The sequence below is a fragment of the Lycium ferocissimum genome, chromosome 9 (genome assembly GCF_029784015.1).
Source record: "Lycium ferocissimum isolate CSIRO_LF1 chromosome 9, AGI_CSIRO_Lferr_CH_V1, whole genome shotgun sequence".
NCBI lineage: Eukaryota > Viridiplantae > Streptophyta > Magnoliopsida > Solanales > Solanaceae > Lycium > Lycium ferocissimum.
This window is the reverse complement of record NC_081350.1, coordinates 26,626,493-26,640,027: the sequence shown is the minus strand read 5'-3', so window position 1 is coordinate 26,640,027 and position 13,535 is coordinate 26,626,493. Positions and strand designations below refer to the sequence as shown.

The following is a 13,535-nucleotide window of genomic DNA, read 5'->3' as shown; positions in this document are numbered from 1 at the left end:
ACAATTCTGCAAAGGCAATATTTAGACATTATTGATGATTTGATTTTTTGGTTATAAATAAGTCCACAATATTAAAGGTGAATGAAGAATGTAACTTGTAATGTTAATAATTCAAAGTAAAGATTTTTTTAACTGCATTCTGCAAAAGACAGATGTATCCTGACGATGTCCATTATATAATGTTGGATACTTGAAAGGAGAAAATGCAAATTAAGAACTTCTCTTCTGCTTTTGCATTTTAATTTCTTCAAACCTTTCGAGAAATTTGGTTTTTAATACAAATGTTGCAAAGGGCTATGATGATTGGCTTCCTTCTATTAATCTACTGCATCGATATTTCTGCTTCAACAAACGTATCTACTGACGAATCTGCTCTTTTAGCCTTCAAAGCACAAATAACCAATGACCCTAATGAAACTCTGTCCAAAAACTGGACACAAGGGACTGGAGTTTGCAGTTGGATTGGCATTTCGTGTAGCACAAGGCATCAAAGAGTTGTCGCGCTAAACCTCAAGAGCCTAAGATTAAGAGGGTCCATTCCAAAAGAAATAGGAAACCTGTCCTTCCTTAGTTTCTTGCAAATTGGCAACAATACTTTTATTGGTGAAATCCCCGATGAAATCGGGCGTCTAAAGAGACTCAAATACTTGTCTTTGCAAATGAATAATCTCACTGGTGAAATCCCACAAAGCCTTGGATTTCTCTCGAGGCTTGAAGTGCTTGATCTTTCAGAAAATGATCTATTTGGAATTGTTCCGCTGTCTATATTCAATATCTCCTCTTTAAAGATCATTGATTTGAATTTGAATGATCTCACTGGGACTTTGCCAAATGACATGTGCAGTAATCTCCCAATGTTGCAATATCTATTCATGGATAACAATGGCTTAGTGGGTGAACTTCCGAGTGGTTTAGATACATGCACCCAACTTTTAGCTCTGTCCTTGTCTTATAACAGATTCACAGGTAACTAACTTGATTTCTCATTTCATTACTTGATCATTGTATTTTCTTTTCTGATATTGTGTTTTAATTGATAGGAAATTTACCCCGAGACATGTGGAACATGTCAAAGCTTCAAGATATGTTTCTTGGATGGAATGAATTGACAGGTAATTCTATGTATGGAGCGTTTAATGCTTACAGGATGTTTTAAAAGACCATAAGCCCAACCATCAATTAACAACCTTGGATCATCGTCCTCAACTACATTGCTAGAGCAACCCCTGTCTGTGTTAAGATTTGTCCTGAATTTTCTTACCTCAATTGAATTCTATCATAATTGTGTTTTACTTCAAAAGGATTTCTCGGTAGAAAAGATTTTCTTAGTGGAGAAGGACTCTACCATACTTATTTTCTTGGAGGAGAAGTTTTGCACTTTTATAAATTGAGGATATTCCCTCAAACACAAAACACGTAAAAACCATCCACTATGTAGGGGGCGATTATTCTCTACATAGTTTTAATGGTTTCTGTTTTATATTAGTTTTTCCGATATGTAAGTCATCAACGACCAAATCATAGTATAATATTATGTCTTTTTAGTATATTTTTCGTTGTTGTCTGATTTATTGTCGTTCAAAATTTACAATTGTTAGCTTTCTTATGGCGCTCTGTTATTTCGACCCAACAGTCAGTCTGGAGGCAGCACACCTAGAGCGTTGGAAGTGGATTCAATTGAATCAATCATTTTCAATAAACCATATATATGTGGGCGAGACAACCCCTGAAGAGTATATATATATATATTAATTTCTGAATTCATATTTTTGCAAAACAAAGAATCTTGAACATGTTAGTTATATTCTTGAATTTACCTCTACGGTCTTTGTTCCAAGCCAAGCTACAAGGCGCCCAGGGACATATAGGTTTCCTTGTTCTTACAGGATTGAAGAACTTATATTTAGTTATTTAATTTCATGACTCCTTAAGCTCTCTTTCTCAAAACAGCTTTAGTGAAGATTGCTGCTTCGTAGGACTTTTCTAAGTCAAACAGACGAAATATTATAATGATCAGATTTTCTAAGGTTCTTTTGTTGTAAAAGAAATTATAGAATATGATAACTACACCGATGTCAATCTTAGTATCAATTTTGCTGACAAAACACTAATTGTTTAATCAGACATGGTCAATACGTGCATTTCCTGTAACAACTAAACATTAATATAGCTTGATCTAGTTTTCTTTATACGACAAGATAAGAATTTGGCTATTCAGTGTCTAACAACTCCAAAAATATAAATTTACAGGAACCATACCAAGTGAAATTCAGAATTTGCCAGCAATTCAGAGTCTAAGTCTAAGACAAAATGATTTGGTGGGAACTCTTCCACCATCTCTGGGGAATTTGTCAACTTTGGTGATGATAGATATTGGTGCTAATAATCTTCATGGCAACATTCCTACAGAATTTGCAAAACTTGTTAATCTGAAAGAAATATATCTTGGTTCAAACAAGATATCAGGTCAAATTGTAGACTCTTTCTATAACATCTCTGGGTTAGAAAAGATTGCAGTTGCAGCTAATGAGCTTTCTGGAACTCTACCTTCTAACATTGCCCATAACTTTCCAAATCTTAATGGCCTTTATCTTGGGTTAAACCAGTTTACTGGGACAATTCCTAGCTCCATTTCTAATGTCTCCAAACTCACTGTCCTTGATTTGGGCCGCAATTTTCTTAGTGGGGATGTACCGATGAATCTTGGAAATTTACAGCATCTTGAAGTGATCAACTTGCAGTGGAATCAACTGACAAATGACCCTTCCACAGGGGAATTAGGTTTCCTTACTTCCCTATCTAACTGCAAGCACTTGAAGCGTATACAACTAGGATATAATTTTTTCAGAGGAAATTTTCCAAAGTCCTTAGCCTTCAGTAATTGGTCTGATTCTCTTGAAACGTTCATCGTCCCTAGAAATGGCATCACAGGTGAAATTCCTGTTGACATAAGTAAGTTGAGTAACTTGGTGTGGTTAAGCCTTGGAGAGAATGAATTGATTGGTTCAATTCCTCAAGAAATGGGGAACATGAAAAAGTTGCAAAGGTTGAGCTTTTCTTCAAATAAAATCAATGGAACCATACCAAAAAGCTTATGCAATATGGAGGTCTTATATCTACTTGGCTTGGCTGAAAATCAGCTATCTGGGGAAATACCAAGTTGTTTGGGGAGTCTTTCTTCTTTAAGAGAACTTTATCTAGATTCAAACGCATTGGGCTCCAATTTTCCACCAACTTTTTGGAGTAACAAGGGTATATCAATTCTAAGTTTGTCATCCAATTTGCTCAATGGTGTTCTGCCTTTAGGAATAGGAAGTTTGAACAGTCTAAGCAATTTAAATTTATCAAGAAATCAATTCACAGGAAAAATTCCAAGCACAATGGGACAACTACAGAATTTGGTGAATCTTTCACTGTCGATGAATAATTTTGAAGGTCTTATACCTGAATCTTTTGGAGACTTGGTTGCTCTTGCATACTTGGATCTATCTGGAAATAACCTTTCTGGTATTATCCCTGAGTCTTTGGAGAATCTTAAACAACTCAGCTATCTTAATGTGTCTTTCAATGCACTCACTGGTAAGATTCCAAACGGAGGACCTTTTGCAAATTTGACAGCTGAATCTTTCATGGGTAACACTGAATTGTGTGGACCATCTCAATTCAATGTGGTGAAATGCAGAATTGGTAGCCCGAAAAGAAGAAACAGAAGGAGGGCTTTAAATTTTGTTCTTGCATCAATTGCAGTAGCAGTAGTAGTCACAACCATTTTCATGGTTTGGTTTCTGAAATACCGAAAAAGAAGCAGACTATTTCTTATACCAGATTTGATTGGTCAATCCCATAAGAGGATCTCTTACTATGAGGTTGTTCGAGGGACAAACAACTTTGATGAAGCCAACTTGATTGGCAGGGGAGGCCTTGGTTTAGTATACAGAGGAACGCTCCCAGATGGAAATATCGTTGCTGTAAAGGTTTTCAATACAGAAGTACAAGATGCATTTAGAAGGTTTGATTTGGAGTGTGAGGTTTTGCGTAACATTCGTCATAGAAATCTTGTTAAGGTGATAAGTAGTTGTGCTAATCTTGATTTTAAAGCACTGGTGCTAGAGTACATGCCTAATGGTGACCTTGATACTTGGCTTTACTCTCACAACAATTTCTTGGATTTAATCCAAAGATTGAAGGTCATGATTGATGTGGCTTCTGCAATGGAATATTTACATGAAGGTCATTCATTTATTGTTGTACATTGTGATCTAAAACCAAGTAACATACTTTTGGATGAAAATATGGTTGCAAGAGTCAGTGACTTTGGTATATCCAAACTTCTGACAACAGATAAGCTGATAGCACAAACAAAGACGTTAGGCACTATTGGCTACATGGCACCAGGTATTCAACTGTTATCAAGTCTTTTTTCTTAATGTTAGATAACATAAATTTGTCTTTGTGTTAATGTCACGTTTTGTTAACTAGATAGAAAGATAATTGAGAACAACATTATGTCTTTTTGGTTGATTAAGGAGACTAATGGATGATGAATGTTTGCAGAATATGGATCAGAAGGCTTAGTGTCAACTATGGGAGATGTTTACAGTTATGGTATCTTGTTAATGGAGACCTTTACAAGAAAGAAGCCCATGGACGATCTTTTCGTTGAAGAACTCACTTTGAAGAGATGGGTGTTTGAATCATTCCCCGATAGGGTGGTGGATATAGTGGATGCTAATCTATTTTCAAGACAGGATGAGCAGTTTTCTTCCAAAGAGATTTGCATTAAGTTGCTAATGGAATTAGCCTTACAATGTACATCTGAATCACCTCAAGATCGAATCACTATGAAAGATGTCCTTATAAGACTCAACAAGATTCAAACCAACTTTTCGCAAAGTGCAACAACAGGCCAAAATGGAAGGTAAAAGTTCTTGTGAGGGCCGAGTAGAGGAAAGGATAATGAAGTAAGTTCTACCATTGACTTGTAACAAATTGATACTATATTCGCTTTTTTTCTCTTTTTATTTGGAGTTTTCTTGTAAACAATATGCAAAAAATGCATGGCAGCTAGTGAAATTGTAACTTGAGAGAATCTTGGCCTCCCTACAATTAAAGAGATCCAACCAACAATATAGAAGTCACTTCATTATGATACTTAAATGTTTTGATTTCCTAAATTCAGTGCTTAGTTTAATACTAGTACTAGAATACTTATGTGGATAAAGGTAAAATATAAATTATAATAGTATTTGAATTCATCTTCTGAACTTGGGCAAATCAACCAACAAATGAACTAGAACGAGTTAGCTGGAGAGAGTCGAACAAAAAATATCTCATCCTATAATTAATGTGCAAATGCGCAAAACTACAATGTATAGCCTAATATAAATAATATTTGACTCCAGATAGTGCTTTAATGAAGATGGCCTCCAGCTGCAAACAAGAAGGTGCAAATCTTTTTTTTTATTATTTTTGGAATAATTTCCGAAGTTTCCGTTGACGTCATTGTGATATTTTGTGGTTCTTAAATCTTTTTTTATCAATAATTAAAAAAAATTGTGATCGGAGCTAATTCATCCTTATCTCAATTCGAAGTTATCAAATTATTCAATTATATTTTAAGCTAGGCTTACATTAGTTGAAAGAATTCAAATTATAAATGAAATTTAATTTTGTACAAATTTTTTGAATTTATTGTCAATTTACTTGTTGGCTTTAAAAGAATGATTTTGTGTTTTATATTTTACTAGTTTTTTGACATGTGCGTTGCACGTGTGTGCCAAGTCATTTAGATGTTTTGTAAAATGATATCAATATTAGTTTTAAAAAATCTGATTAAATAATTATATGGGAAAGAATAAAATATGACGTTTTGACAATAATCAATGTGGACCATCATACGGTAAGTTTTTTGTTGAAGTCAACATGATTGGATACTTGTTCAACATTTCTTTCGGTTGCTGTAAATGACAAAGGCTTTTTTGTTGAAGTCAACATGATTGGATACTTGTTCATCATTTCTTTCGGTTGCTGTAAATGACAAAGGCTCTTGTTGACAACATTGATATTCTCATGAATGTGCGACGTATAAAGTTGACCATGTGTGAGAAAACATGTCGTGATAGATACAATCCAACATTTAGATTATTTGACCTTGTGTTTATTAACATATTGTGCTAGCAATAGTTATTACTTCCTCTGTCCCATTTTACGTGGTACACTTTCCTTTTTAGTCCGTTACAAAAGGAATGTCACCTTTCTATATTTAGAAACAATTTAATTTTATGAAATAGTTTACAACATTACAAATATGTAAGGCTTGTTTTGAACCACAAATTTCAAAAGTCTTCCTTTCTTTCTTTATTTACGTGCCTAATCAAATGATGTTAAATAAATTGAGATGGAGGGAGTATCATTGCGGTTAGTATATTGAATTGATTCTAAGTAGTAAAAACCACAAGTATTACTAACTGTGTGATCCATATAACCTAGTAGAAGAGTACAAAATAAATTCAAATTGGATGCTGCAAAGAAAAGAATAACAAAATTTTTGTTAATAAATAAATTTGTTCTAAACAAGGCCTACATTTCTTGTAATCGACCAATCCTTTTATCAACAGTGTGCCTGTAACATTACTTGATTTTTTATGATAAGGGATCATTTCAGAGATCTCCTTGACGTTACGCTCCATCACACTAACATCTCTTATGACTTACGATATTACACTTACCTCCCTTATTTCGATTTCCTTGTAACAATCTTACTTTTACCTATTTTATTAATGTAAATAAAGTATAATATGACAAATCTGCCCTTTTGTAATGTTCAATTCTTTCAATTAATATTTCTATAAAAAAAAGTTCTTTCAATTAATTATGTCTATCAAAATGTCATTTTTAACAAATTCATAAAAATAAAATAATATCGCAATTCATTTGCTCAAAAATCCTTTTCTCTGGAAACATGGGTCAAAGGAAGGGAAGAAGAAGGTTGTCCCGTGTTTCAAGAGAAAAGGATTTTCGAGCAAAGGAATTGAGTTTTTTATTTCTCTTTTTAATGAATTTGTTAAATATGACTTACTGATAGAAATAATTAATTGAAATAATTTAACATTACAAAAGGGCATATTCGTCAAATTATATTTTATTTACATTAAGAAAATAGGTAAAAATAAGATTGTTACAAGAAAATTGAAGTAAGAGAGGTAAGCGTAATATCGTAAGCCACAAGACAGGTCAGTGTGATGGAGCGAAACTTGAGAGGAGGTATCTGAAATTATCCTTTAGGATAAAGTATCTATACTAAAATGAGTGAAGAAACACTTTCAAATTAGCAAGATTAATTTCAAACTTGAGAATACACTTTGTAAGGAAAATGAGTCAAGAATCAATATCTAATAAATCAGAAGTACTATGTAATATTGGCTATATCTATATACTTCTTCCGTTTCAATTTATGTGAACCTTTTCGGAGTATGAGGGTCAAACTTTATAACTTTGACCGTAAATTTTGACATAGATTTTTTAAGTTTGTAAAAATAAAATTTATATATTTAAAAACTACATAAAAAGTACTATACTTCATGATAATTTATAATTCAAATAATTTAGAAAAAATATAAGGAAAACGTGGTCAAAGAATCATCTCGTAGACTCCCCAAATAGTAATAGGTTCACATAAATTGAAACAGAGGAGTATATAAGAAGAAAATAGGTATAACTAAGTTGCCAAGGTATAATATCCAGAACTTAAAAAGATCTTTGCATCGACAGCACCGTCAATTATCTTACTTAGAAATAAATTTTTTGCTAATTCAAGCACATTTTCAAATCTCAATATATAAACGGTGAAATTTTCTCCTGATTATTTCAGGAAGTATCCGTTGTGTAGTTAGTTCTTTCATGTACCATGGAAAAATAAAAACCCTAAATCTAAAAAGTATCTCCATTAAACTCTTAGGTGCAGAATTCGTCCAAAACAAACTACGGCAATCAGGAAGTGAAGAAACACAAAATGTAGAGGAAAAGGAAATTGTCATTATATGAAAAGGATTATGTACTAATATGAAGTAGTAATCACCCAAGCGACATGTTTACATACCATAATATCACAATTAGTAGCGGAGTCAGAATTATCATTAATTTTTTTAAAATATATAAAAATAAATACATAAAAAAGACAAAGGAATTAAACATAAAATGAAATGAATCATAAACTCTGAGGTTTCACCATGGCTCAAAAGAGAAAACAAAAGCAAACTAGTGCATATGAACTAACCTTGTTTGGAAGTATTAAAGAATTATGACTTATTCACTTAATAGGTTCCACGAAAAAAAAGTAGTATCTTGAAGAATGTGATTGTGTCAGTTGTGATACATTTCGGTCATCACAGCTAGTTTCCACGAAAAGAAGGCAGTCTCTTGAAGAAAGTGACTGTGTCAGCTGTGATACATTTCGGTCATCACAGCTAGTTTCCACGAAAGAAAGGCAGACTCTTGCAAAAAGTGATTGTGTCAATTTTCTACAAGTTTTGGTGTGGCAAACGTTGGGCCAAATATTCAAATGACTAGACCTAGATGGTGATAGTTCAGGTAGGAAAAGAAAACAACTGATAATTCGGGTGTGAAACTCACAAAAAAAGTGATAGTTTAGGTGTGTTTTTTATCATTATCTTAAGAGAAAAGACATCATTTAACCCCTGAACTTGGCATGAAAACTCGCCTGAAACTAAACTTAACTTCTATTTATTTACCCCCCTTAACAACTTACGATTTAATTATCTTCCCTCTATATGAGGGCCGGGTAGTGTTAGACACGCGCGAGCTAATTGGTCCACGTCATTTATTAATTCCCCAACTTATTTTTACCCGTTCCCACATAAAACCCGACTCCAAATTTAATTAACCCGACCCACCCCAATTAAATCGACCCATCCCAAACAAAACACCCAACCACGGTTCCAATCGACACTTTTCCCCTTTCCACTACACAACCAAACCTCCACAAACCGATCATTGCAAAGTTAAAATCCGAAAATATACGTAAATCTTGTCGTTTCTGAGTGATATTGAAGATTAGTTAGCCACAAAGGTACACGATTCTTGTTGTTCTCGTTAAGGTTTGTCTAGATTTCGATTTCTGTTGCAAAAAATTAATCTTTAACTTCGTTTTTTTTTTTTTTTTTTTTTTTTTGGTGTAAATGGTAACTGAATCTTGTAATTTTTCATTTGTTTTCAATTTTAGGTTTTGTGAAGAAAATGGACGATGTGTTTGTGACTCTGAGGTTTAACCACGAGGTAATTTAGAAAACCCCTCGTATTAAGTATGTCGAGGTAGCGTACGATTATTTTGATGTTGATCTTGATAAATTCTCTTATTTTGAGCTTGTTTACTATGTTAAAGAAATCGGTTATAATGTTTCATCTTGTTATGTATATATTAGACCACCTAAATGTCGATTTGTGTAGAAGTTAAAAGTGATATGGACATTATTGGTATTGCACCTCAATTAAAAAACGGAGATATTGTTGTAATTTTTCCGACTCATCTTGTCGAGGAACCTATTGTGGTCCCCCCTGCTCTTCCACCTATTACCCCCCGTGGGCGGGGAATCTTTTATCGCTTTTGATAACCCCACGTGTGAAGATATAAATGAAAAGGTAGAGGTGCGAGGGTAGTCAAACATTTCGGGGGTAGTGAAGGCTTAGGGTTTGAAGAGGCTGCTGGTCTTGACGAACCTTGGGTGGGCCTTCATTGCCATCGTGCACCGCTACTACTTCCGCAACTCGATGATGATGATGATTCCGACTTAGAAAGTGAGAGTGAATGCGAGGAGTCCGACTGGTAGAGGAAGGTAAGAAGAAGAATTTGATAGTGATGTTCATGAGGAGGATAGGAATCTAAGGAAAGATAGGGTGGCTCTAAAATCAAAAAAGAAGAAAGATAAGGCTAAGAGATCAAGGGATAGATTTAGGGCCAAAGGGTGTAGATATGGGACACGATGAATATTTATCTAGGAGTAAGAGTACTTTTGAAGGAAAATTGGGTGGGGATGAGCCATTTTATGACTCAGATGAACCCGTTAGCTTTGAAATAGAGATCGATGACGAAGCCGATGACGAAGGTGTGGTTGAAAAGCCTACAAAAAAGTCAAGGAGACCAAAAAGAATTAGAAATAGGGTTATTTTTTATCCCGAGGTAAAGAAATAGTTTGGGGAGACCTGTCTTGCATTTGAAAGTGCTAAGCAGTTTAGAGAGCACTTACTAGGTATGCAGTTCAAGAACATGTAGAGTTGGATAAATATGTCAATGAACCAACTAGGGTGAGGGTAAAGTGCATCGTTAGCCGTCCATGGTTATTGTTTGCCGCTTACGATTCTAGAACAAATGATTTTGTTGTGAAGAATTATAATCCTCGTTCACAAGTGCAATGGCACAACAAAGAACAAATTGGTAAATTCTTTTGTATATTTCGTAAAGGTACAAGGATAGAATTATTTCGAACTCGGCATTAGAATTTTTTGAGCTTCAAAATTTGGTAAGAAAGGAATTGGAGGTGTATATTGGTAGGACTGGCAAGGAAAGCAGTAAGCATTGTTTTGCAACAAATCCAAAACAGTTCAAAAGAATTTTGGATTATAGGGATGAGCTTTTAAGGACTAAGGTAGCACATGTGTGGTTAGTTTTGAGTGAAGAAACTTTTGAAGGTGGAATCAAAAGGTTTCAGTCCTTTTATATATGTTTTGATGCCATGAAGAAGGCATTCAAGGCGATGGGAGGAGAGCAATTGGGTTGGATGGGTGTTTTTTAAAAGGTGTTACTAAAGGGCAATAAGGACGGGAACAACTGTGATGCTACCACCGGCTTCGCGCTTGTTGAAGTTGAGAATACTTTTACTTGGAGATGGTTTGTCAACATTCTAAGGCATGATCTTGAGCTTGGAGATGGACCGATTTGACAACTCTTTCAGATATGCAAAAGGTAATGTATTCTTGGTTATTGATTTCGAATTTTTTTCATTCTCTTTAACTTATGTCGCTTTCACCGTCACCTAATATTTTTTTACATGTTATTGTAGGGTCCGGATATAGCCATTGATCCGTTGCCAAATGCGAACAAAGAATGTGTGCAAGACATGCTTGCCAATTTTTCCAAAAAATGGAAAGGCATAGAGATTAGAACCGGCTTCTCGAGAGTGCTAAGTCCACATATGAGGAGGAGTTGCAAAAAAATTTGGATCATATGGAGAAGTTAGGTGATGGAATAAATGGAGATTTGTTGTATTACAACATAAATAGGTGGTCCAAGGTCTACTTTAAATACCTCAGTTGTTGTGATAGTGTTGTCAAACGAGTTCATCAAAAATGAAATGGAAGTCAGATTGCGCATTTTATGTCTTTGGTATCGATTGTTATGCACAGTTGACTCGCATTTTAATGTTGTTTTTGTGAAACAATTATGGTAGATGATGTACATTTGTCAAACAAATATGCACTTAGGCTTTATCAATTTTGCCGTGACCGCAATTTTGCCCCCGTAGTGACATTCTATTGTTGGAATATTAAGTGTGATCGCAATTTTGCCCCGTATTGACATTCGTTTCTTGCAATATTAAGCAACCTGGATCGCAATTTTGTTGTATATTTCGGTTTCCCGGTGTTGTGTATGACATTAAATGCATAGAGAAGTCGCCCTCACCACAGTAATTTTGTGTATAACACTAAAAAGCATTTGAGCAAAGGTTTACACATTTCAAAGAAAGGTACGTTGAGCAGTGTACACATTTGAGCAGTCAAAACGCATTGAATGGATGCAAGTAAATGCATTATACAGATTTGGGCAGTCAAATACATTGAATCCGAGTTAGTAAATGATGGTAGTCGGTAATGAATCCGAGACATCATTAAGTACTTGATCACACTAACACTATAACTCAACTCAACTATAAATAGGCCTTCTTTCCATTTCACTTTCACTCAACTCAAATAACTCTTAACACATATAGTGACATTAAAGAGGCGTGCCTTCATCTAAGATGGATGAAATGGAAATGGCCGTATGTTTTGACAAAGAATTGACGAAATCGTACGTCGAAAAAGACGATTTCGTAAGTCTTGTCGTATTATATATTTTCAATTGTTCTTTTACCTCTTTTGGTAATAACATGTTTTTTTTTTTTTTTTTTTTTGGCTGCATCCTTCCAACCGACATACCGGAATTTCTTCCAAACACCGACAAGGACGTTGTTGTTCATTACGACGATCATGAGTATAATATGAAATACAAGGTTGGCGTATACACGCGCCCCCTCGCTCAAGGTTGGAAAGCCTTCATTGATGCCGGATTAGGATAGGAGATGTGTTGTGTTTTAAGGCATGTTTATATGAGAACCGCATACCGTTTTTTTGTTCATGTAAAGGAGGATCCGGAGATAGTAATGATAGATTAGGTCTCCAGCATTCTCTATTTAAAGTAATTTATAAAATTTCTCGACTTATGCTATCATTTTCAAGGTAATATTTTCCATAACAACAAAATTCTTCAACAAGAGCATAAAGTTCTTCCATGACATTTACATTACAACAAGACCATAAAGTTCTTACATTACCTACTACGCGATTACAACATACAACAACATAAAATTGATTAACGAAGCCGCCAAAAAGCCAATAAATATTCCCCACGAAATCAAAAGCAACATCCTTGTATTTGCAAGTTTTTCCTCCAAGTTTAGAACTTTTTTCAAGTCAAATTGCTGTTTACTCTTCAAGCCAATTAATTCGTCCTTCATTTTGTTAACTTCAATTAGATGTCTAGCCTCAATGGCAATTAATTCTTCTTGCAATTTGTCCCTTTCGATCTTGACCGCATCTAACGACGACGTCAAACTTTGAACATTATTCCACCGCATCTCGTGAAACAATTCATCTTCCCATTCCCAAAATCCACAAGAATTGCCCTTAGGCCTCGGACATTTGTAGAATTTCCGTCCGGGATTACTAGGAGTCGATAAAGTGAGGTGTTTTGCAATGGTGCCACAATTACATTTTACGTGAGATGAAGACCTTGAGACATTTATGAACCCACAAAATTTTCGAATTAGAACACAGAGCGATTATGGACAGAAATTTGGAGGAGAAATTTGATGGAGAAATTTCGTGGAGGAAGAATACATATATGAAGGAGCAATGGTGTGAGCAAGAGGAATTTCATGAATGGGGGAAAAAAAAATGGCCGATTGAAGGTGATAAGATGAAGTTGAACTGGTGGTTCTAAAGGGCGGTGGGTCGGGGTTGGGATTAAAAGGGGGAACGGTATTATAATCGTTCCCAACGATTTGTATTAAAAAAAAAAAAAGTTAACAACAAAAATTAATTAACGCGCGGGTGAGGCGCTCACAAAACACGCGCCTGTGTCCGGGCCAAGAGGGGGAAGATAATTAAATCTGGGGTAAATAAATAGAAGTTAAAGTTTAGTTTCCAAACCGAGTTTTCATTTGGGGTTAAATGATGTCTTTTCTCATTAAATAAAATCTCTT

The 13,535-nt window shown here is 34.8% G+C and overlaps 1 protein-coding gene across 1 annotated transcript; it reads left to right on the top strand.

Moving 5' to 3' along the window:
- Nucleotides 1-203: 203 nt before the first annotated feature.
- Nucleotides 204-5,149, top strand: LOC132030052 (probable LRR receptor-like serine/threonine-protein kinase At3g47570). The gene is made up of 4 exons (XM_059419522.1): nt 204-966; nt 1,041-1,112; nt 2,251-4,395; nt 4,555-5,149. Exons 1-4 carry the CDS (start codon nt 282-284, stop codon nt 4,920-4,922), a joined length of 3,270 nt encoding a protein of 1,089 aa, XP_059275505.1. The 5' UTR covers nt 204-281; the 3' UTR covers nt 4,923-5,149.
- Nucleotides 5,150-13,535: the final 8,386 nt, after the last annotated feature.

What these genes read in the sequence shown, in the direction of transcription:
- LOC132030052 (XM_059419522.1), top strand. Translation starts at nt 282, where the DNA reads ATGTTGCAAAGGGCTATGATGATTGGCTTCCTTCTATTAATCTACTGC. An exon ending in TGGATGGAATGAATTGACAG is followed by an intron (nt 1,113 to 2,250) that starts GTAATTCTATGT and finishes ATAAATTTACAG; the next exon opens with GAACCATACCAAGTGAAATT. An exon ending in TATTGGCTACATGGCACCAG is followed by an intron (nt 4,396 to 4,554) that starts GTATTCAACTGT and finishes GAATGTTTGCAG; the next exon opens with AATATGGATCAGAAGGCTTA.